At 44.7% G+C, this 24,289-nt stretch overlaps 1 protein-coding gene across 5 annotated transcripts in view; it reads left to right on the forward strand.

The window, feature by feature from the left end:
* Window positions 1-24,289, forward strand: part of rabgap1 (RAB GTPase activating protein 1) — a 286,948-nt gene that overhangs the window by 89,358 nt on the left and 173,301 nt on the right. For all 5 annotated transcript variants that reach the window (XM_072488399.1, XM_072488395.1, XM_072488396.1 and 2 more), the window contains 6 exons: window positions 4,739-4,946; window positions 6,147-6,321; window positions 7,821-7,978; window positions 8,744-8,854; window positions 11,077-11,143; window positions 18,802-18,904. In XM_072488399.1, the coding sequence (XP_072344500.1) occupies window positions 4,739-4,946; window positions 6,147-6,321; window positions 7,821-7,978; window positions 8,744-8,854; window positions 11,077-11,143; window positions 18,802-18,904 (822 nt within the window). The remainder of the gene's footprint in view (window positions 1-4,738; window positions 4,947-6,146; window positions 6,322-7,820; window positions 7,979-8,743; window positions 8,855-11,076; window positions 11,144-18,801; window positions 18,905-24,289) is intronic.

The raw sequence follows: 24,289 nt of genomic DNA on the forward strand, positions 1-24,289 counted from the left end.
TGGGTGACTTTTGGGTACTGCCCACATGTGTGGAGGGGTGATATTGCCCATGGGTGGGGGTGTGGGGGACCTACAAGCTCACTTGGAAATCAGAGCAACCTTTTAAAATGGTAGCCTGATTTCTGAGGAGCCGATTTGGCCAGTGAGCTCAGCTCCCGAGTGATGAAAATAATTCCATGTGTGGGCTAAACAGGTGAGAAACTCTCCTGGGCCCCAAAAATGACTAGGTGTGGCTCGATAGCAGTGGGGAACTCACCGACAGAGCCAGTGGGAAACTCAGCAAAAACCACCACAAATGTCACTTTCCGTTAGATCGTGCCCTATGACTCTCCAGGACAGGCCCAACTTCAAAGACAGTAGGCGGCTAGAGACATATGGTGGAGAGGTAGGGCTGGTGTTGTAAACATCTGTTGTAATCTGACTCCATGCATTCAGAAAATACCGTATGCCACCTGGTAAGAGTTTAGATATTTTGTTCTAAAAGCTGAGTAATTTGTAGAGGAGGAAAGGAAATTCAATTGTTTTGTTGTATCTTTAACTGAAATGTCCGGAGTCAGGCCTCACCTGATTAACATAATGAGCTGAGAAAATTCTGGAGGCCAGGATTCCCTATGGAACACTTCTGAGAGATGCCAGAGGACAAAAACCTGAATTACCAAGTTGTTGCAGGGAAATACTGCCAAAATCTTGTTTGGGTTTGGTCTATGTCGGAAACATCCTGAATTTTGTACAATTACGTGGGTTAAGTTTTAATGGGTGATACTACAATCTATTTTATTTTTATTTTATTTTATTTTCATGTAGAGGCAGCACGGTGGCGCACTGGTTAGCATTGCTGCCTCACGGCGCCGAGGTCCCAGGTTCGATCCCGGCTCTGGGTCACTGTCCGTGTGGAGTTTGCACATTCTCCCTGTGTTTGCGTGGGTTTTACCCCCACAACCCAAAGATGTGCAGGGTCGGAGGATTGGCCACGCTAAATTGACCCTTAATTGGAAAAAATGAATTGGGTACTCTAAATTTATTTTAAAAAAGAAAAACATTTTTTATTTTCATGTACTAAATGATCTGTTTGAGCTGCTCGCAGAAAATACTTTTCACTGTACCTCGGTACACGTGACAATAAACAAATCCAATCCAAACCAAATTTTGCAATATTTTCAGATTTGAATTGAGTCTCTATTGCAGACAGTTTTAACGTTGTACGGAGCCATAACAGAATATGTGCTGCTTAAAGGTGGGTAGGACGAGTCGCTCACGTATGTTGAACGGATGCTCTATATCAGTGCTTTCCAAACGATGACTCGCGACCTCCATTGGAGTTTCAGAAACAGTGGATGGGGTCAAGAGCTCCCGCTCCTCCAAGATTGCGCCATACCAGCACTAATTTGGGGTTGTTCACGATGCACAGGGGGACGAGGCAGGGATGCCCCATGTCCCCGCTGTTGTTTGTATTGGCGATCGAACCATTGATGATCGCTTTGAAGAGTCTCAGACAAGTGGAAGGGAATTGTGAGTAGAGTACAGGGTGTCCCGATACGTGGATGACCTTTTACTGTATGTTAGGAATCCAGGGCCAGTTCTGGGGGAGATAATGGGGATATTGCAGAGATTCGGTTCCTTTTCAGGATATAAACTAAATGTTGGGAAGAGTGACTATTTTGTGGTTAGCTCCCCGAGGAGAGGTGATGGGTTGGGGGGATTGCGATTCCGCCTGACAGGGACCAGTTTTTACTATTTGGGGGTTCAAGTGGCACGGCATGGGACCCGACTTCGTAAATTGAATTTTGTAAGCTTGACAGGCCGGGTTAGAGTGGACTTGCAACGGTGAGACTGCGTTCCACTGTCACTGGCGGACCGCGTACAATCTATTAAGATGAACATTTTACGCGATATATGTTCTTTTTTCAATGCCTCCCAGCTTTTCTGCGAAAGTCGTTTTTTTCCGGAGATGGAATAACTCATAATGGTGTTTATATGGGTGAAGCGAGTGCCTCTAATTTGGAGAGTGATTCTACAGAGGTAAAGGCATGGAGGGCCTGCCAACTATTACTGGGTGGCCATTGCAGAGAAGGTTTGCGATGGTTTGGGGATCAGGAAGTTACAGATGGGTACAGATGGAGTCGGGGTCATGTAGAGGGACGGGTCTCGACACCCTGGTGATGGCACCTTTGCCGTTTTGGCCAGCAAAATATTCTGTGAATCCAGTCGTGGTCTCCACTCTAAAGGTGGCAACTCGGTCGGCATTTTAAACTGAGGGTGGAGTCAAGGTGAGCCCCAATCTGTTAGGAACCACTTGTTTGAGCCAGCAAAACTGGATGTTAAATTTGGGGTGGAAAGGCTTGAGAGGGTGAGGGATTTGTTTCTGCAGGAGCGGTTTTCAAGCTGGGAAGAGTTGAAGGAGAAAGCAGGACTAGGGGGACCGGATAGGTTCCGATATTACCAGGTGCATCTCCGACTTTCCCAGAGGCAGCGCCGTCCATTTTGCTGGCAAGGATACTCTTGTGTGTGGGGCCGGAGGAAGGCAGCGCATCTGAGATATATGCGCAGATCATGCGGGAAGGTTTTGTTAGATGAAGTGAAGGCCAGTTGGGAGGGGGATGATAGAAACCATTTTAGAGGACGAGGTGTGGAGTGAGTCCCTTCGTAGGGTGAATGCTACATCATCCTGTGAGAGGTTGAGCTTGATGCAGCAAAAGGTAGTGTTTAGGGCATATCTTAATAGGGCAAGGATGAGTCGATTTTTTAAGGGGGTTGAGGATAAGTGTGAGCAGTGCTCGAGAGGGCCTGCTCACCGTGCTCACATGTTCTGGTCCTGTCCCGAGCTGGTGAGTATTTGGGGATACTTTTTCCGCACTATATCAGCAATCCTGAATATTGACTTGGAGCGCCGAAGGTTAGTTGCTGTATTTGGGGTGTCAGACAAACTGGAGTTGAGGACGGGGGCAGAGGCCGATGCTTTGGCATTTGCACTTCTGTTGACTGGGCAATGGATACTGCTGAGCTGGAGGCAGGCGACGCTACCCATTGCCGAAGCATGGCTGGGTGATTTGATGGAATTGTTACCTCAAGAAGTTCAGGTTCACAGTGAGGGGGTCGATCGATGGGTAGATGGCGGCTGTTTATTTTACACTTTAAAGATCTGGTCACACTTAGTTGTTAGTGGCGGGAAGGGGGAAGAGGTTAGTGAGGGGGGGGGGATAATTCTGGGGGGGGTATTTCTGTTTTGGGGGTTCCTGTTACTGTTGTTGCTTGTATTTGTTTCTGATATATATGTGTTGGTACTGTTGTGTTTTGTAAACCTTTTGATAAAAATATTCTTTTTAAAAAGATTTTGCGCTACACCAACACCCAAGGTTCAGTTGACATTTGGCCCTGCTTTATCCTTCTCCACTCCAGATCTCTCCGAGTGGCAGAGAAGATTGAGAGACCTGGTGGCGGGTGGCATGGTGGCACAGCGGTTAGCACTGCTGCCTCACAGCGCCAGGGACCGGGTTCAATATTAGCCATGGCTGACTGTCTGTGAGGAGTTTGCACATTCTCCATGTGTCTGCATGGGTTTCCTCCGGGTGCTCCAGTTTCCTTCCATAGTCCAAAGACGTGCAGGTTAGGTGCACTTTAAAGATCTGGTCACTCTTAGTTGCTATATTGCCCTTAGTGTCCAGGGATGTGTGGGTTAAGTGGGGTTATGGGGTTGCAAGATTGGGGTGCTTTTTCAGAGGGTTGGTGCAGATCTGATGGGCTGAATGGCCACCTCCTCACTGTAGGGATTCAGTGAACTTGTGCAGGCCATAAACCTCAATTATGAAGATACTGGTTCTGCATTTTCACACGAGTGGTGCAGCAGCTGCAGGGCTTCTCCTGGTGACAACTCTAAATGACTCCCATCTTATAGGGGAAATGTTGCAGCAGGGTTTTAGATGTCTTCCATCGTTATAGGGGCACAGTGCAGCCGGGTGCAAGCACAGCCACCTGGGCCAGAAAGCAGGGTGCGAGGCCCTCAACTGAGTCTTTTGTCAGTGGAGACTATGCAAAGCTTTACTGAAACCTGCATAAATATATGAAATAATATTTTTACAGAATAGATTAAATAGGTATTTATATGATGTATTATATGCTGATTGAATGCGCAAACCTGAATCATACACGAATACCTGTGGGCACCGCCACCTGCAAGTCCACTCAAGTCACTCACCAAATTGACTTGCGCGATATTGCTGTTCCTTCACTGTCGCTGGGTCAAAATCCTGGAACTCTCTCCCTAACAGCACTGTGGATGTATCCACACCTCAGAACCACTGCAGCGGTTCAAGAAGGCAGCTCACCACGATCTTGTGAAGTACAACTCTGGGTGGGCAACAAATGCAGGCCTAGACAGCAATGCCCACATCCAATCAATTAATAAAGAAAACAATGTTGCAATGCTGCTTTCTTGATGGTTTGTTTTCATTGTGTGTGGGGGGGGGGTCACCTTAATTTTCAAATGTTCAAGTGTGTCACATTGGAAAATAGTATGGGAAACATTGCCTTATATAGTCCTTCAGTATGGGAGCTATTTGAGGATTCATCACATCAGAGAACATTATCAAAGGTGGTTTACTTATTGTAAATCAAACAGTTGTAATTGATCTGAAGAGGCAATAAAAATGGATGTACCCTAGAATGGAAAGTGGGAGCCTGCTTTGATTCTATCCCCAGCAATGGCAGGGTGACATCAACATTCTCTTTGTGTTGAACTTAGCGGACTCTCCGGACTCGAGTCCCTCTACACCTGTACCAGACGAAGACAGCATCTTGTTCAGCAAACTCACGTACTTGGGATGTGCTTCAGTGAATGCTCCCCGGAGTGAGGTTGAAGCCCTACGAATGATGTCCATCTTGCGAAGCCAGTGCCAAGTCCGGTTAGATGTAACCCTCTCCGTGCCTAATGTTTCAGAAGGAATTGTGAGGTGAGCATTAGAGTTTTCTGAATTGTAATGGGATAGAGTGAACAGTATCCTATTCATAGAAAGGTGGTATTTAATTTTTCTGGTTTCTTTGATTTGGGATAAACTAGTAGTACAGCAATAGTTTGTACGTGATGTATTTTGTGCAATATAATGTGATGTGCTAATGGAGGAATCTTTCAATCGGGGAGACTTGAGCAACCCATGTCAAAGCTTACTATATATTTATAGATGACCTATATTGAATTAATTTCATATTTTTAAGGTTGGTCAATTATTCCCAATGCTAAAGTTAATATTCTCTGTAAACTGACAATATGTGACTCTTCAGTATTCCACAGCATCAGTGGATACTACTTATTCCAAGCTAATTTTAACTTTAATTTTCAAATCCCCAGCCTGTTCCATTGTGGATGAATATCCCCTTTTACTTTCACCACCTGTTTATGCCTCACGCTTTCTTCTGATCTGGGACTATTTGTAGGGCTACCCGTATGCTTAGCTTTCAAAGCACCGCTTATTTACTGTCACATGGATAACTGTCCTTTACTTGGATGCCTAATGTGGGAAAGTAATTTGCTGCGTTCATGGTACCGAAATCAAGAAAACCTAATGGGGATCCTGCATCAGTAACCAGGAAATTACTGGAACTCTATTAATATTTGCCATTTATTACGAGCTGAGACTCAAAATAGCACGATTTCACAAGGCTAAAACTAATTTGCTGTGTCTACAGTATCTTCCGCAAGGTGGGGATATACATTTTTCATTTGTGCTCGTAGCTTTTTTCCCCCATCAGGCACAAATCTCAGAGAATACATGTAGTGAATGTATTCAAATGACTCCAAGTTGTATTTGTTTCTAAATTAAAATATGCTAAAGTAAGAGCAGCAATGAAGTGGGCGTTGACTAGTGCACAATGCTACAGTGGACCTGTTGTCGGCATGAGAAGGGACTAAACAGATGCCAGGTATCTTACTTCATGATTGAATTAAAATTGGAAGGAAAATTGGTGTGCGGAATGCCTAATGGGTCAAAACTACATTGGTGAAGATAAGAGAGTGGATTCTGTTTATCTCATTTCATAAATTGATGTTGTGTGCCCAGTGTAAAACATGAAAGAAGAGACAAAAAAAGAGAGGTTTGGTAAAATTGAACAATTGGCACTAGAAGGTGCTATAATCATTTCTGAATTTCTTACAGACTGCTCGATCCACAAACAAACACTGAAATAGGAAACTATCCAATCTACAAGATCCTTTTTTGTGTCAGAGGACATGATGGTACTTCGGAGAGTGATTGCTTTGCCTTCACTGAAAGTCACTACAATGCAGAAATTTTCAGGATTCATGTCTTTCGATGTGAAATACAAGAAGCAGTAAGCCTTTACACATTTATTTAGAATTTACAAACTTATTAAAAATACCAAATGTTTAGAAGCAAAATATAAGTTGCACTGTACCCGATATTTGGACGATATATTTTGTAAATGTCTTTTGTGAATGTTTTTCTTTCATGTTGACCTTGGGGTGGTGGGAAAGTTGGTCTTGATATCTACACTTACCAAACATAGTTATTTTTTGAGAGATCAGCATGGGTGTTCATTGTATAATCCAGATGCCACTGGCAGGGCCCCTCAACTGAATTCTGCTTCATGTATCTCAGCCTCACGTCACAGCTCACCAGTTCTGAGATTGAATTTGGAGTAGAGAAGAGATGGATCAAACAATTTTTTTTTGTAAATAAAATAAATTATGGTGGGTTGATATGCTTGGTCCTAAGGTAAGTAAACAGCCCAGGGTTACAGCATTCAACAAAATAATGAATGCCTCTATTTTATAATGAGGGTTTTTTCAGGGTTGTATCTGTTTTGTTACGTCGGTGAAATCAAGAAGACCATGCAAAATTTGTAATGTTATCCCTTAATTTTAGGAGGACAATAGATTTGATGGGATTTATCAGATTCCACTAAACCAGTGTGGCGTGTGAAAAGAGCTGGTAGACAACTAGAGCAATCATGTGCTTGAAATGAATATGCGGGAATACATTGGGAAAAAAATATTGTACCAGTAAAAATTTGATTTGGGTTTTTATTTTGAAAATACGTTCCCTGTGATGAATAGAGTTACAGTACCTCTGGGAGAGTTACATTGTGACCCTGGCCAGCCCCGTTGGAAATTATGGTAGCAGTAATATCAAAATTATTTGATCCAGAGTTGTGTGATCCTTATGAAGCCTCTCCAGTATCTTGGCACTCGCTCTCATTTGAAAGAAAATGGGTGTATTTTAAAGAAAAAGCACTTCAACGGTGTATTTTTTGTGTTTCGGGCCAGAATATTAATTGGTTCTCTAATGCAGTTTATTTTCCGCTACCAGTATTCTGATACTCAATGTTAACAGTCTATAAGTAGATATTACATGCTGGATTTGCATAGAGCGTCATCATAATTTTAATAACAGTCAATAGAAATAACAGTGCATTACCTATTTATCAAACTGCTCGAAGTAACTTGGGCCCTGAAAAATGAGTATTATTAAAACAATTTTTGATGAGGGGGACATATCTTAAATAACTCTTCCTTTTAGATTTTACCTTAAGCAATTGATCTCTACTGGGATTTGAAGCCTGACTATTAACTTTGTATTATTAACTTTGTATTGCATATATTGGATAGTTTTGATCTAAAAGTGGTTTAATTGATCTTAAATCGGTTTCATTTTTGTCGGTGCTCATTAAAGTTTGGGAAAAGGAAGTTACTACTAGAAAGTCAATAAAATAAATACTTGTGGAAATTGAAAACTAAATTTCAGAAATGATTCAATCCCAAATTTAAGATTGCTGTTTTAGCCAATTCATTTTCTTATTATCTATTTTAGGTAAGTCGCATACTCTACAGCTTTGCCACAGCCTTCCGACGGTCTGCAAAACAGACTCCCCTATCAACAAACCCAGCAACACTAACCCCAGACAGTGATGTATTCACATTTACTGTTTCTTTGGAGATTAAAGAAGATGATGGCAAAGGGTATTTCAGGTATTTGACTAAGCTTTGGTGTTTTTTGCTGTTGTTGCCTGTCAAAGAGAAGTGGTGTTCGAGAATGAAATGAAATATAAATTAAATTCAATACCGATGTGAGGTAGTACATTTTGGTAGGAAGAATATGCAGATCACTTCTTACCTGGAAGTTACTAATGCAGATAGGGTAGAGCAACAGAGATCTGAGTTCAAATACACCAATCACTAAAGTTGTGCCACTGGTTGGCAAGGTCACTTGAAATATAGCCTACTACTCAATTTTTTTCAGAGGTAGAGAATTGAAAAGTAAGCAAGCTATGCTAAAACGGTATCCAGCCTTGCTTTTGACCACATGCATTTTTGAAATTATTTCATGAGATGTGCGTGTCGCTGGCAAAACCAGCATTTGGCTGCATATGCACAGAGTGTTGTAAGATTATTTCAGATTTTAGGACCATTTGTACTCTGCAGCAACACAGCTTAACCTTAACCGCTGAGGATCATACTCTAATGAGACATTTCCAGGAGCCTCCCTCTTTTTATTCCCGTGTTGCCACTTTGTATTGAATTATGGTGTCTTTTCATGCTACTGGAAACTGCATTCATATTTCTGCTGCTGTACTAAATTTAAATCAGTCAGCCCGAGAAGGAAAGTGAAACCCTTCAAAGTGCAATAGTGAAGTGAGATCCAGCCCCAGGGATGGCTAGTCAGGGACAAAATGTATTGAATTCACTTGTACGAATTGTCAAAATGAGTTCATGTTTTTCGTTTTTGGTTGACAGTGCAGTCCCCAAAGATAAAGATAAACAGTGCTTCAAACTCCGACAAGGAGTGGAAAAGAAGATTGTGATCTATGTACAGCAAGTGTCCAACAAGGAACTTATCATTGAAAGGTATCAAGTCATATCACCCTAACTATAGAAAAATATGATATTTGGATACTTTACCAAGTTTTTGAATTGTTTCAAATGTTGTTGTTCAGTATAGTTGTCTGTTAGCTTGCCTTTACCTATTTTGTGCTTTAAAGTTCTAGTGAGAAGCAGCTTGAAAATCTTGATTTTCAGCTGTAATGTGTTGTGAATGGTGTTTGTATGGAAAACATTCCCAATTCCTGTCACTGGAGTAAACCTTCCAAGTGATTCAGTGTGAGATTCAATGTCGTTTTAAATTTTAGGACTGGAATGCAAAAATCATTTTTCTCCAATTCCCCCAGACATTACCACCAGCTTCAAATCCTAGATTTTTATTTCCCGTCCTAGTTATCCTTACAGGCTGTCAGAATGAGACAAGTTATGCCAAACCGGTCTATTTTGTATTGTAAATTTAAATCCACAATGAACTAGCCTGACATTCGCCAACCTCATTCCACGTAAGATCCTTGTGCAGCTCAGAGAGGAGTGACTCATGCCATCAGTCAGAGCGGGATTTGAGTTCTGGTCCCATGGCTGAACACCTTCCTGTTCCAATTATTCATATGTTATCTAAACCTTGCTATTAACTTGTAAAGTGGCAAACTTCCAGCATTAACCCCAAGACTGTCCATAAACAGTTACGTAAAGCCTATTCTGGTTTCTCATTATGTACACTGTCAGGTTTGGGCCCTGGCCGTCTGTCTGTCTATCTGTGTGTGTCTCTCCCTCTCTCTTTTCTGTCTCCCTCTCTTTTCTTTCTGCCTCCCTCTCTTTTCTCTCTGTCTCTGTCTCTGTCTCTCTTTCTCTGTCTCCCTCTCTCTCTCTCTCTGTCTCCCCCCTTTCCCCCCCGTGGTCTCCCCCACACTACCAACTGCACCACTTGGGCTCTGGTCTAAATATAAATCAACAAATGCAATAGACATCTTGTACAAGAGGGAAAGGTAACAGCTATCAAAGTTGAATCAAAAATATACTTAATGATTAAAAATTATGCCTGCTACATGTGAAATAATGTCTTTTCATCCAGGAATGTTTGTATAATCTGAAGCATGCCTACACTGTATGATCTATTGTGGCTCTTTCCGAGATCTCTGCTCCAACTCTTTTTTTTCGCTGACTAATTGGTGTTTGAAGTTGTGGCATAAGTACAGCTCAACCCCGGTACTCATTCTGTTCAGATGAGAAAATAAAAATCTCTGCATTGTGCGCTGTTATATATGTTGTGTTTTTACCCTAAATTCCCTATTGACTTGTTTCCACCCTTCTGTTTTATTCTTTCAAAAATTATTTTTCAACAGCCCATGATAATGTATTCGCGTATATCATAAAGAGTTTGTGCATGCTCAAAGTACACAGCTTGGAAATTTCTTTAACATTTCATTGTTTTAACTTTTCTTCGTTGTGTGTGAATTTAAAGAAATTGAATTTTGCTATTATCTGCATTGATCAATTAAAATCTTCAGTTTCCAATAAAATTGTGTTATTTCACTAAAAATATAGAGGGCAGTGTAGTACTACTGAAAATCAGCAAATGTTACTCCAGTATTTTAGCTCACAGGTTTTAGGTACCACTAAACAGCAGTACATCCTAATGGTGGTAATTTACAAGTCCCTTTAAATCTTTTTTTTCTTGTATCCTGTAATATTTGTTGTCACTGCAGAATTATTTCTTAAGTGCAGTGATTGACTTTGCATCATTTGCAACAATGCATTCCTGTTTGTAACAACTGTTTGCATGGAACATTTTCTTCAATCCCTCTCCTTTATGCTTCCAATATATATCCCATTAATGGCCACTTCAGCATGCAATGGAAATAATTCACAAATTATCCTGGCAAACCCTAGAATTTTTAACACATCTGTCACATTCCCTTAATCTTGCCTCCATTCATAGAATCTTTTCCAAATCTTCATTTTTAAACTATGTTCTCCCATTCTTGGTAGACTATCAGAGTTAATACCCATTTTGTACAGTTTGCAATTTATCTCGAATGTGGCGTCCAAAATTGTGCGCCCCATTTTCAATTGCTACCCAACAAGGAGGTCACTATTAAAAATGCAAGTTTGCTCTTCTAGTCAAAGCTTATAACAGGGTTTTGAAGTAGAACACTGCAACCAAGCTCTGGTAGAGTTGGAATTCATATCATAACATGTTTTATTCATCCGTAGCATTATCAATGTTTTCAGTTATGTTCTCTCATTAGGTGCTTTGGCCTTCTTCTCAGTCCTGGCAAAGATGTACGCAACAGTGACATGCACCTTTTGGATTTGGTAAGTTGGCATTCCAAATGTTGGGACTAAATAAGCAGCATTTATTTCATTTCCCTTATTTCAAATATCTGGCACAGTGAAGTAAGGATTTTTCAATCCGGATGTTTCAGTTTGATGCATTATAGGTGAGAAGAGCTGTGAAAGTAAATGGCATTCAGTAGCGTTGTAAAACCTGACATCATTTCACCGTAGGCTTTAAAGGATGGAGCCTGCTCTTTTTTTTAATGCGAGTCTTTTGACTTTTTGGCAAACTCAAAGATTGTAATGATACGAAACAGAAAATGCCAGAAAGAAAAGTACTCAGCAATTCAGGCAGCATTAGTGGAAAGAAAAACAGATTTAACCTTTCAGGTCAATGGGACTTCATCAGTTCTGCTTTTGTGATGAATCACCCTGGAGAACCCACAGAAGTCAAATCCTGTAATGTTTAGAAAGCCCTCCCCGCTTTCCACTTAAAGATGGCTATTCAGATTGCAGAAGAAAGTAGGTAGCTAAACCTCAAAATGATGGAATATATCTGGTCAGAGCCACGTGGCTGCATTAAAGTGAGCTGTGCCCTCAACCACAGGGGCTGGGATTTCCAAAATGGAAAATTATGAATTAAGAACCAGGAATAAGGGAAAATGTTTCTATTTCAGAACTAAGCGCAGATGTGCAGTCAAAAACAAAAATTAGTATTGAGAAGGATTGTCCTACCCACATGATACACCCCATACAAATAGATCTCCTGATCTAGCTCTTTCATATCTAGTGATAAAAATCCAAATCATGCCAATGGGGCAGAAAATACTCCCGGCTTCACTATGAGGGCCTTGTGCCCCGACTTCTTTCTGTAATTGGTCTGATAATCTGCAAAGGAAAGCATGATAAAAGCTGGAAATATATAAATATATTTAATGTTCCATGTCTGACATTTGAATCCATCAATTGTCTTGAATGATGGGAATGTTGCCACTTGAGGTTCAGTAGCGATGTGAAATAAGTATGATAGATGGTTGCTCGGGGTAGCACAGTGGTTAGCACAGTGGCTAACTTCACAGTGGTTAGTCACAGTGCCGAGGTCCCAGATTCGATCCTGGCTCTGGGTCACTGTCTGTGTGGAGTTTGCACATTCTCCCTGTGTTTGCATGGGTTTTGCCCCCATGGCCCAAAGATGTGCAGGTAGGTGGATTGGCCATGCTAAATTGCCCCTTAATTGGAAAAAATGAATTGGGTACTCTAAAAAAAAATTTTTTTAATTAATAAAATGATAGATGCTTGCTTGCTTTGAAGCAATCCATTTGAAGTCTGTACTATTCCATGAGAGACAATGGATGTGCAGACTCGAAATTACAGCATCTAGATCTGGCATGTTAAAACAAATTGTATAAAACTATGGCCTATAGGAGCCCTGGGGTGAAAAACCACTTCACTCTATTTACAATTTCTCTGCATCCACAGAGAACAAGGTGAAATTAGTGATTTCAGTCGAAAACTACCTGATGTGATTTATGAATATCAAAAAATAATAAAAGTTTCTGTCTTATTCAAGTGAATTAATTTGGAAAAGAGGTTATTCTGAGTATTTGCAAACATTTTCCTTTGAATTATGATTCCAGTCATTTTAAAGCGAGATAGGGGAGCCCCGCAGTTCTGCCCATTGGGACCCTTGCCTTTTTTCAATCTGAGAGATAGCAGTTTTTAGCCTTGGAGATGAAAACAGTGCTTGTAATTTTATTAGACATTTTCGTGAGTAAGGGAGCCAATTTTGTCCAAGCCAACAGAAAAATCATTTAAGCCGGAAGCCTTGCAATCTTGAAAAGAGCTATGTCGCTCCAAGCAGTGCATCCAGTGCGATTTGTTCAAGATGTATTGGTGCTTAAGACTGCGCAATTAGTCTCTGTCTCCAGGGATGCTTTGGCTCATAGCTGTATTTTAATCTTCTTTCAACCATCTAAATTAATTAACATCCTTTGACCAGTGGCAAAGATGACTTTTTTTTTTACCCCTGTACCCATAGAAGTGAATAATGTTACACAGAACAAGTGGCTCGGCATTAGAGTTCTCTAGGATCATTTGAGTTGGGGGTGCTGAGGTGGCCGGGGAGGGGGGAAAGCCATAAGTCCAGATCTTTCAACTAGTGGCGATGCTGGGCGCAATGCCATTGCAGACAAAGTTTTCAAAGGTCTCAAAGCCTTTGGGTAGATAAATGGGTGGCTGATGGAAGGAAGAAATGAGTGAACTGTCGGGTGGGATAGAGGTGGGTCAGACTGGGGAGTGGGGAAATTATTGGGTGGGTAGGGGGTGGTGGGCATTAACCAGCATAGTGTTTCCAAGGTTATTATGAAGCTAAGTCCTGCATATCTGGCCCAGATCTTTTTTTCTTTATTCTTGCATGGGATGTGGGTGTCGCTGGTAAGGCCAGAATTTGTTGTCCGTCCCGAATTGCCCTCCAACTGAGTGGCAGTTAAGAGTCAACCACATTGCTGTGGATGGGTGCCACAAGTAGGCCAGACCAGGTAAGGACAACAGATTTCCTCCCCTAAAGGACATTAGTGAACCAGGTGGGTTTTTACAACAATCGACAATGGTTTCATGGTTATCGTTAAAGACTTTTAATGCCAGATTTTTATTGAATTCAAATTTCACCATCTGCTGTGGAAAGGTTGGACTAAATAAATCCCTTCTAACTTCAGTATAACTATTTTGTACCAGACTGGTAAGGGAGCCCCACCCATGTCCAACCTCACCCAATGTCTGACCTCCCCCTGATGTGCAACGACACCCGTGCCACCTCCCGTTGTCACCACCTCCCAAGGCCCTCGCCCCAATCATATCCACTTTCCTTAGATGCTTATCTTCCTGGCTTGTCAGTTTTAATTAGACCTTTAAACTCACCAGCTTTACAGAAATTGGTGCTGTCAGAGGAGTGTCCTCTTTCAGTCTGATTCTTTTAGCCTTTGATCCTGGGCCCGATTATCTCTGCGTAGATCTCGTCCGGCCTGAGTCATGAAGGTCGGGCAGGACAGGCACTGAAGAAGTTTGGCGCAGGTAAACGGGTGTGGAGTGGCAATCCAATGCTGATTGCCACTCCGAGGAAGTTATGATCCATTAAATTGAAATTCCACTGCTTGACCGACTCATGAACCCGAGTTAGAATGACTGAAGCATGATGTAGCTCAACTGAAGTCTTAACATTACATTTCATTAACTCCAGAAGTTTTAAAAAAATGGTTTGAATATGATTTGTGTAGGTTCGGGAAAATAGCTAACGCAATCAGTTTGTGTTAAACCGTACCAATATAGGGTTGTTGGAGCAAGATGGGGGGGGGGGGTCTATGATTATAATAGTAAGAGACCTTTGACAGGAGGTAAAAGTGAGAGAATACAGATTTGGTGCATGAACATATAATCTGGTTGTGGCCAAATGACAGAAACTAGAATGCGGCAGCCTTGTTCAAATCTGTTCTCACTTTGTGAGATTATTGGATTATTGTGTGATTATCTGGGGTCAACAGTAGTTTTAAAGTGATGAATCAGATTCTGAGGAAATGACATGAATTTGCTCTCTCCAAATAGTTTGTTTCTTGACAATGGAATTAAAACTGTAGAAATGTATTGTTTTGTTGGGATTTTGGCTTGATTCGACATTCATATAATTTTGCTGTTAAGCTTTGAATGATCATTTTTAGCTGCCATGTGTGTCAATTCATCTTTCTGTATATAGTAAATTTTACACATCAGTGCTGCTGTGAAATGGGTGGTACATTGTGAACAGTGTATGCCCGAGTTTCTACCATGTGTTTCTGGCAGGCAAGGCTCCCAACCGGAAGAGCAGACTTGTGAAATTATCAATATTTTGTATTACTTTCAGTTTAAAAAGCACATTTTTTACCTTTGGGCATTTGCTACCACTTCATGGTATAAATGTAGGTGGTTACATTTTTAAGTCCACCAAAGCAGAGTCTTGTCTTCAGATGAAAATGATGGCTTACATGGTAAAATCCAGATATATGTAGAGATTGACATCTGTCTAAACATTGACCTTTATAAAATTTTTCATCATTTCATTTACTTTAGTTGCAAACTAGTCAAGTAGGGATAATGACACTAATCCATTGAAGATTTTATATTCCTTCTGCACGAATGTGTTAATCAGTTAAAGGATGTTGGTTCTGGAGAGGGCATATTTGTTCTTTTTTTTGTTAACCTCGTGTCAACTTTGAGCACTTGCAGTTCAGGCATAGCAGAGTCGCTGTATAGTAACTTTCCATCAACATAACTTAAGAGTAGCATCTAACATGGTACCAGAGTTGTGAATTTTTCATTTTGAACACCAGCTAAATTATACAACTTTTACAGCTAGCAAGAGGACACAGGAATCTGTTCAAGCCAGATGTAACTTTACTCACATAAATGAAAACCTGTGCCATTTTGGTTCCCTGCATAACAATTTTTCAACATATTAATAAAGTCAGCAATCTATTTCTGTCATTTGAGCAGATCATTCAGGATAGGGGTGGAATAAAATAGTGTGCTAGATTTAAGAAGTTACTCTAATAATATAGTGGCTATAATATAGGAATAGTAGTTCAAATGTTTGTTTTACTCCCATCATGGTAAGTTTAGGAATTTGCACACAGCAAACTGCATGTTTGTGCTTCCTTGCTTAGTTATTGGCCCAGGTCTTTCGGTCAGCGTCACAACAGCAGCTGCCATATTCGGGTATGTATGTAAAATCAAGTCTTTCAGTGGGTGGGTGAATGGGGTGGGGGGGAGAGCTAGTTGGGCTGTCGGAGGGAGCTAGTTGGGTGTTTGGCAGTGTAGTTGGGCTGGGGACGGTTTGGGTCGGGGGTTGGGTCAGTTAAATTATGCTGGCAAATCACTGAGTTAGACCCGGTATTAACCAGCAAGGCATTCCCTGGTTGAGAATCCAGATAAGTTCGGAGTATCTGGCCCAAGTCCCTGCAATTGAGCTCAGTGTTTGAGACTTTCACAGAGGCTTCAGGACAACGGAAATCAGCCCATTGGAAGTTCAAACTTCCTGGCCAATTTCACACCTGTGTGCGTCAGGACTAATACAGTGTCCTGATACGCACCTTATGTCAAATATCTGATGCAGATACTGGAAGATTTGGGGCATTAGGTAATTCCAGAAAGTACCATGCTTAAAAATAAATATTTGTACTTTCCTGTGGCGTTTCTCTCATTTTAAAAAAGTGTAGACTGCTTGAGGGTATAAATGAAGACTAACCAAAGCAGTTTTGAGTCAGGAAGAAGTAGTAGGAAACACTGCTATTAAGAGGTTTTTGAAGGCAAGGAAAGAGGTAATTGAAAAAAGTAGTGTTTGATGAGTTCCAGAGGGATGGGGATGTTGTGACTGGAACAGAAGAAGCAGGATATAAGCAATACTGGAGAGTTTGAGGGGGAAAAGGTGCATGCTAAAGCTAATACGGGCAGGGTTTCCCTAATGGAGTGGAATGAAGCTGAGGAGGGATTTAAGGATGCAGATAAAAATATTGAATTCAATTCACTGAAGTATGAAGGAACTAAAGGTGGGCTGGGATTTTTGTAACATTTCTCCATGGGAGGATGTAGAGTCACAGAGCGGCAGTTTATGAAGGATGGGGAGGCCGTTAAATTGAACATTTGAGAATGAGTACATGAGTACAGGATTCAGTAACCTTGTGGAGGAGCTAGGGGAATAGAAGTGGAAGAAACCAGTCCTGCAGTGGAAAAAGATTTGGGCTTGAAGCGTCAGGCCTGGTGATGCTGGTGTGAGCGGAATAAGATTGGTTAATTTCAGTTAACCAAGAACTCAAATTTGCACTGGATGTCAAACAAGCAATTGGGTACAAATGCAATACGGTAAGTCCCCATTTAAGTTGCCTCAAAGTGTTGGCCGCTTTAGCATCGTGGATGTAGTGGAGCTGGCGTGCAGGCTTGACGTCAGGATTTCTGATTTGGCATTGTTGTGTGCTGTGGCCGACATAGCGTGAGCCAATTGGCGCCATTTTGGAGTGGCCTTCCCTTGTTTCACTGTGAGGGTTTAGGAGAGGGAAATTGTGATGAGAAGTAAGTCAAAGAGTTAGCATACTTTTATATTTTTACATTTATTTTAAGTTATTGTGAAGTGAGCGTAATGGTAAAGTCACTGGACTAGTAATCCAGAGGCCTAGGCTAATGCTCTGGGGCCCAGGTTTAAGTTGGTGGAATTTAAATTTGATTAGTTAATAAATCTGGAATTGAACGCTAACCTCAGTAACAATGACCGAACTATCATCGATTGTCATAAAAAAATCACCTGGTTCACTGGTGTCCTTTAGGGAAGGAAATCCGCTGTCCTTACTTGAAACTCCAGTCCGCAGTTGATTCTAAATGTACCTTTGAAATGGCCTTGGAAGCCACTCAGTTGTACCAAACTGCTACAAAAAGAAGTCAAATTAGATGGAATGTAGCAGTTCAAGAAGGCGGCTCATCACCACTTACTAAAGCTCAGTTAAAAGTAGCAAATGCCTTGCCTGAGATGTCCACAACCCATGAAGGAGCTTTTAAAAATCCACAGTTAGAAATTCGGGAGCTAACAATATTTCAATTTGCAAGGCAAAATGTTTTAATTTTTTTCTGATGAGAAGGTTCTACAAAACCTAACTGCAACTTTTTTCATTGGTTGTTACGGGAAAATCTGATTAGCTTAAAGTTGTCTCACTAAAAGTTGCACTTTTCAGGAATGCAGCTACACACAGTGAAGAATTACTGCAGTAGGATGGTGAAAATGAAGTCGGTGTAGGTTTCTCCCTGCAGGCAGCACTAATGCCATGTGAAAAGAGCTTGGGAAGTCTCAAACCTGCTATTTGTGGTCCTGGGCTATTAGCACAAAATGAGCTTTAATTCAGATAGATGGTGTGGACGTAGCACACACTAGAACAGGAGTAGGCATAGCTCCGAGATTGATTTAAAACACAGTTCACAGAAGCCACTTTCACCGTGGCAAGGTAAAGTAAGGTTGCAGATGTTAGATTGAGGACTAAATCCTGTACCAGCTTTGTTTTAGGTCTCCTTAATACTTAAAGCAGGATTATGACTAGGCTGTCGCAAGCTCTGCTCACTGTGGTTTGACGGCTGTTTTGATGAGAAGTTGTATCGCATTTAAAATAAATCTCACCAAAGTGCTGCATGGTGGCACAGTGGTTGGCACTGCTGCCTCACAGCGCCAGGAACCCAGGTTCATTTGCGGCCTTGGGTGACTGTGTGGAGTTTGCATGTTCTCCCTGTGTCTGCATGGATTTGCCCCGGGTACTCTGGTTTCCTCCCACAGTCCAAAGATGTGCAGGTTAGGTGAATTGGCCGTGCTAAATTCCCCCTTAGTGTCCTGTCCTGGGATATGTAAGTTAGGTTAAAGGGATGGGATTGGGTGGGGGAGTGGGTTTGGGTGGGGTGTTCTTTCAGAGGGACGGTGCTGACTTTGATGGGCCGAATGGCCTCCTCCTGTACTGGAGGGATCCTATGAAAATTCACACGTGTTCAAGCTGGCCTCTGCTGAGAATTGTTTCATTGTATAAATAAGATGTCTTCACCCATGGGTCAAAATTATAATACTGAAAAGTAATCTTGTAGTATAAATAGGGTATTAACAAGAGTAGAAAAAAAATCAGTTCTGTTGCAATTGTTCTTTGCAGGAATCAATGGGTAAAAGCTCAGATGGTAAATCTTATGTAATTACTGGTAGCTGGAATCCCAACACATCACATTTTCAAGCTGTAAATGAAGAAACACCTAAAGGTAATAAAATATGCTTATCTTAAAGATGCAAAGTGAAAGGATAGCATTGTAAAGCATGCCTTCTTATAGGATAATCTGCATGTTTTCATTTTTAAAGGCAAAGTTATCAGAGTTTAAAGCCCAAACTACACAGAAAAACAAACTATGCTTTTATCTGCTTGATCCTACTACAAATTCTGTTGTTCAATAAATAGTTATTTCAGAGATTAATACTTCATCTAAAAATGTGTGATTTCAAATTTGAAAATGTTAGTCACCAAAGAGCTCAACTCTGCTTTTATTTTATTATATATTCATGGAAAGTTTTGTTTATATAATCATTTAAGTTCTTAAAATGCCCCAAAGTGCTTCACAGGAGCATAATTGGATAATAAAATTGATACTGCACCAAAGAGGGCGACATTTTGACAAGTGACCAATAGCTATGTCAATGAAGTAGGTTCAGAGGCTTGTTTCAAAGGAGGAGAGGTGGAGGGCTTAGACAGGAAATTCCAGAACCTAGAATCAAGACAGCTGCCTAGTTGCCAGTCATGGGGTGAAGGAAAGAGGGATGCAGGAGGCCTGGATTGGGGGAACATTAGAATTATGAAGGAATTTAAGTCTGGAGGGGTGAGGCTATGGCTATGATGAAATTTTAAAGTTGTGGCATTTGCGAACCAGGTAACGGTGTAGATTAATGAGTAGAAGGGTGATTGGTGAACAGGATTTGGTGTATATTAGATCCATAAAGCAGAATTTAGGATGAGCTCAAGTTTTATTACGGGTGGAATTTGAGAGGCTAATCAGGAAGGTATTTAATGACAAAAGTAGAGGAACTGTGTCATCTGATGCTGTGTTTGTTTTTGACTTGTGAAATGGAGGACAATCCTCCCCTAGTATGTTTTTAATTTGCTTTGAAAGGGCCTCACTGTGGTAATACCAGGTATTGCGGTACCAGAGAGAGGAATGACCATTAGCTAGACCGCGGGGTCTACCATTGGGCAATGTACAAAGCCCCGCCCTGAGAGGCGGGGTATAAGAACCAATGCCATCCCAGCAGCCTTCACTTCTGTAACTTCGCTGCTGGGTACAGTTCTATCTGATTAAAGCTGAATCGATGTGACTCCACGTGGACTCAAGAGTATTGATTGTGTATCAATTTTATCACATAAGTACTTTGAAGGATAGATCTCCGCATCAAGCTGGCGTGCCTTCAGCTCAGCCCTCACGCAGAAAACTCTGCCGCGATTTTTAAGCATTGGCTGGCATGCTTCCAGAGCTACCTCGATACGGCTGCCGACACCCCCACGGAAAGGCAGAAAATACACCTCCTATGCTCGCGGGTCAGCCCGGCGATCTCCCCCCTGATCGAAGGGGCGGCGAACTATGATAAAGCCATGGAACTGCTGGAAGGACACTACATTCATCCACTTAATCAGGTCTACGCCCGTCACCTGCTGGCAACGAGATGGCAGAGCCGAGATGAGACGCTCCAAGATTTCTACCGGGCACTGATCGTGCTGGGCCAAAACTGCGGCTGCCCAGCGGTGACGGCGAACGAGCACTCCAAACTTTTAATTCGAGACGCTTTCGTGGCAGGTATGATCTCCCTCGACATTCGCCGAAGGCTACTCGAAATGGACACGCTGGGCCTCACCGAGGACCGGGCCCTGGCAGGGTCCATGGACGTGGCGTTAAAAAACGCCCTTGCGTACGCCCCCGCACGCACCGCGCCCCCCTGGGCTGCGTGGCACACCGCCGCGGCAGCCCCCCAGACTTACCCGCTTAACCCCCAGACTTACCCGCTAACTCCGCAGGCCTGCGCGGCAAGGCGCCCCGCTACCGCCGCCGGCCAACGCTGCTGCATCTGCGGCCAGGCGAATCACCCGCGCGCGTGCTGCCCGGCGCGGACCGTCACCTGCAAAGGGTGCGGCAAGAAAGGCCACTATGCCCCGGTCTGCCTCGCCCACGCGGTGAACGCGGTATCCAATGACTACCCTCAGCCGTTCTTCCAGCCGCCCGCTGTGCAACCACAGCCGTCCTTCCAAGTCCTGACCGTCCCAGGCCCACCGCCGCACTCCCTTTTCCCAGCCCCGCCGGCCCAACGCGCACCGCAGCCTTTGCCCCGCCAAGCAGCGTCGCAGCCGTGGCCATTCTTCCCCCCGGCAACCATGCTGGAGGAGTGCGCGCAGCCATTTTGTCCCTCGCCGGTCCAATCGTCGGGGTCTCCGTCCCCGAACTCCATGGGCGATCCCTGGCCGGCGCCATCTTGGATGGGTCCTCAAGCCCCCAGCACGGCTGACTACGCGCTGCCGGACCAAAACCCCTTGCTGCAGCTGGCCTCCGCCACGCTGGAGCAGCATGCGCCGCCAGTTTGCTCCTCCCCGCCGCCATCTCCGGAGTCCCCGGACTCCACGTGCGATCCATGGTCGGTGCCATCTTGGATGGGGCCTCAAGCCCCCCAGCACGGCTAGCTACGCGCTGCCGGACCAAAACCCCTTGCTGCAGCTGGCCTCCACCATGCTGGAGCAGCGTACGCCGCCAGTTTGCTCCTCCCCGCCGCCATCTTCGGAGTCCCCGGACTCCACGTGCGATCCATGGCCGGCGCCATCTTGTATCGGGACTCAAGCCCCCAGCACGGCTGGCTACGCGCTGCCCGACCAAAACCCTTTGTTGCAGCTGGCCTCCTCGCGGGAGCAGAGTGCGCCGCCATTTTGTCCTTCCCCGCCGCCATTTTGTTCCTCCCCGCCGCCATCTTCGGAGTCCCCGGACTCCATGCGCGATCCATGGACGGCGCCATCTTGGATGGGGCCTCAAGCCCCCAACATGGCTGACGATGCGCTGCCCGATCTTCACCCCTTGCTGCAGCTGGCCTCCATTACCCTGGACCAGAGTCGGCCCCGAATGCTAGCAAAGGCCACCACGACGATCGCCATCAATGGCCACGTGACGTCATGCCTCATCGACTCCGGGAGCATCGAGAGCTTCGTCCACCCCGACACGGTAAGGCGCTGTTCTCTGGTCGCCTATCCCACCCAACAAAGGATCTCCCTGGCCTTCGGGTCACACGCGGTGCAGATAAAAGGGTTCTGCCTCGCGAACCTCACCGTCCAAGGCAGGGAATTCCACAATTTCCGCCTATACGTGCTGCCGCACCTCTGCGCAGCCACCCTTCTGGGGCTGGATTTCCAGTGCCACCTACAAAGCCTTACTTTTAAATTCGGCGGCCCTATACCCCCCCTTACTGTTTGCGGCCTCACGACCCTTAAGGCCGACCCACCTTCCCTGTTTGCGAACCTCACCCCAGATTGCAAACCCGTCGCCACCAGGAGCAGACGGTACAGCGCCCAGGACCGGACCTTCATCAGGTCCGAGGTCCAAAGGCTGCTGAAGGAAGGGGTCATCGAAGCGAGCAACAGCCCCTGGAGGGCTCAAGTAGTGGTGGTAAAGACCGGGGAGAAGCATAGGATGGTCATCGACTATAGCCAGACCATCAACCGGTTTACGCAACTGGATGCGTACCCCCTCCCCCGTATTGCCGAGCTGGTAAACAGGATTGCGCAATATAAGGTCTTCTCCACGGTGGATCTCAAGTCTGCCTACCACCAGCTACCCCTCCGTAATAGCGACCGCCAGTACACTGCCTTCGAAGCAGATGGGCGGCTCTACCACTTTTTAAGGGTTCCCTTCGGTGTCACAAACGGGGTCTCGGTCTTCCAGCGTGAGATGGACCGAATGGTTGACCGGTACGGCTTACACGCAACGTTCCCGTATCTTGACAACATCACCATCTGCGGCCATGACCAGCAGGACCACGACACCAACCTCCGTAAATTTCTCCAGACCGCGCACCTCCTGAATCTGACCTACAATAAGGAGAAGTGCGTGTTTAGCACCGACCGTCTAGCCATCCTAGGCTACGTAGTGCGAAATGGAGTCATAGGCCCCGACCCCGAACGCATGCGCCCCCTCATGGAGTTCCCCCTCCCTCACTGCCCCAAGGCCCTAAAGCGCTGCCTCGGCTTCTTTAGCTACTATGCACAATGGGTCCCTAATTACGCTGACAAGGCTCGACCCCTAATCCAATCCTCAGCCTTCCCCCTGTCGACGGAGGCCCGCCATGCCTTCTGCCGCATCAAAGCGGACATCGCAAAAGCCACGATGCGCGCCATCAACGAGTCCCTCCCCTTCCAGGTCGAGAGCGACGCGTCTGACGTAACTCTGGCCGCCACCCTCAACCAAGTGGGCAGGCCCGTGGCTTTCTTCTCCCGCACTCTCCATGCCTCCGAAATTCGCCACTCCTCGGTCGAAAAGGAGGCCCAGGCCATAGTGGAAGCTGTGCGGCACTGAAGGCATTACCTGGCCGGCAGGAGATTCACTCTCCTCACGGACCAACAGTCGGTGGCCTTCATGTTCGATAATGCACAGCAGAGCAAGATTAAGAACGACATGATCTTGCGGTGGAGGATCGAACTCTCCACCTTCAATTACGAGATCTTGTATCGTCCCGGGAAGCTGAACGAGCCTCCTGATGCCCTATCCTGCGGCACTTGTGCCACCGCACAAGTAGACCGCCTCCGTGCCCTCCACGAGGACCTCTGCCACCCGGGAGTCACCCGGTTCTTCCATTTTGTTAAGTCCCGGAACCTGCCTTACTCCATCGAGGAGGTCAGGACAGTCACCAGGGACTGCCGAATCTGAGCGGAGTGCAAACCGCACTTCTACCGGCCAGAGAGGGCGCATCTGATAAAGGCTTCCCGTCCCTTTGAACGCCTCAGCATGGACTTCAAAGGCCCCCTCCCCTCCACCGACCCCAACACGTATTTCCTGAACGTGATTGATGAGTACTCCCGGTTCCCATTCGCCATCCCCTGCCAGGACATGACCGCAACCACCGTCATCAAGGCCCTCCAAACTATTTTTACACTGTTCGGTTTCCCCGCATACATCCACAGTGATAGGGGGTCCTCCTTTATGAGCGACGAGCTGCGCCAGTTCCTGCTCAGCAAAGGCATCGCCTCGAGCAGGGCGACCAGTTACAACCCCCGGGGAAACGGGCAGGTAGAAAGGGAGAACGGAACGGTCTGGAAGACCGTCCTGCTGGCCCTTCGGTCCAGGAATCACCCAGTCACCCGCTGGCAAGAAGTCCTCCCAGTGGCCCTTCACTCCATTCGGTCACTGCTATGTACTACCACGAACCAGACACCTCATGAACGTCTCCTTGTTGTCCCCAGGAAGTCCTCCTCCGGGACCTCGCTCCCAACCTGGCTAGCAACACCCGGAACCGTCCTGCTGCGGAAACATGCGAGGGCGCACAAGTCGGACCCGCTGGTCGAAAGGGTCCACCTGCTGCATGCCAACCCCCAGTACGCCTACGTAGCGTTCCCCGACGGACGCCAAGACACG

The sequence above is a fragment of the Scyliorhinus torazame genome, chromosome 22 (assembly GCF_047496885.1).
Source record: "Scyliorhinus torazame isolate Kashiwa2021f chromosome 22, sScyTor2.1, whole genome shotgun sequence".
Lineage (NCBI taxonomy): Eukaryota > Metazoa > Chordata > Chondrichthyes > Carcharhiniformes > Scyliorhinidae > Scyliorhinus > Scyliorhinus torazame.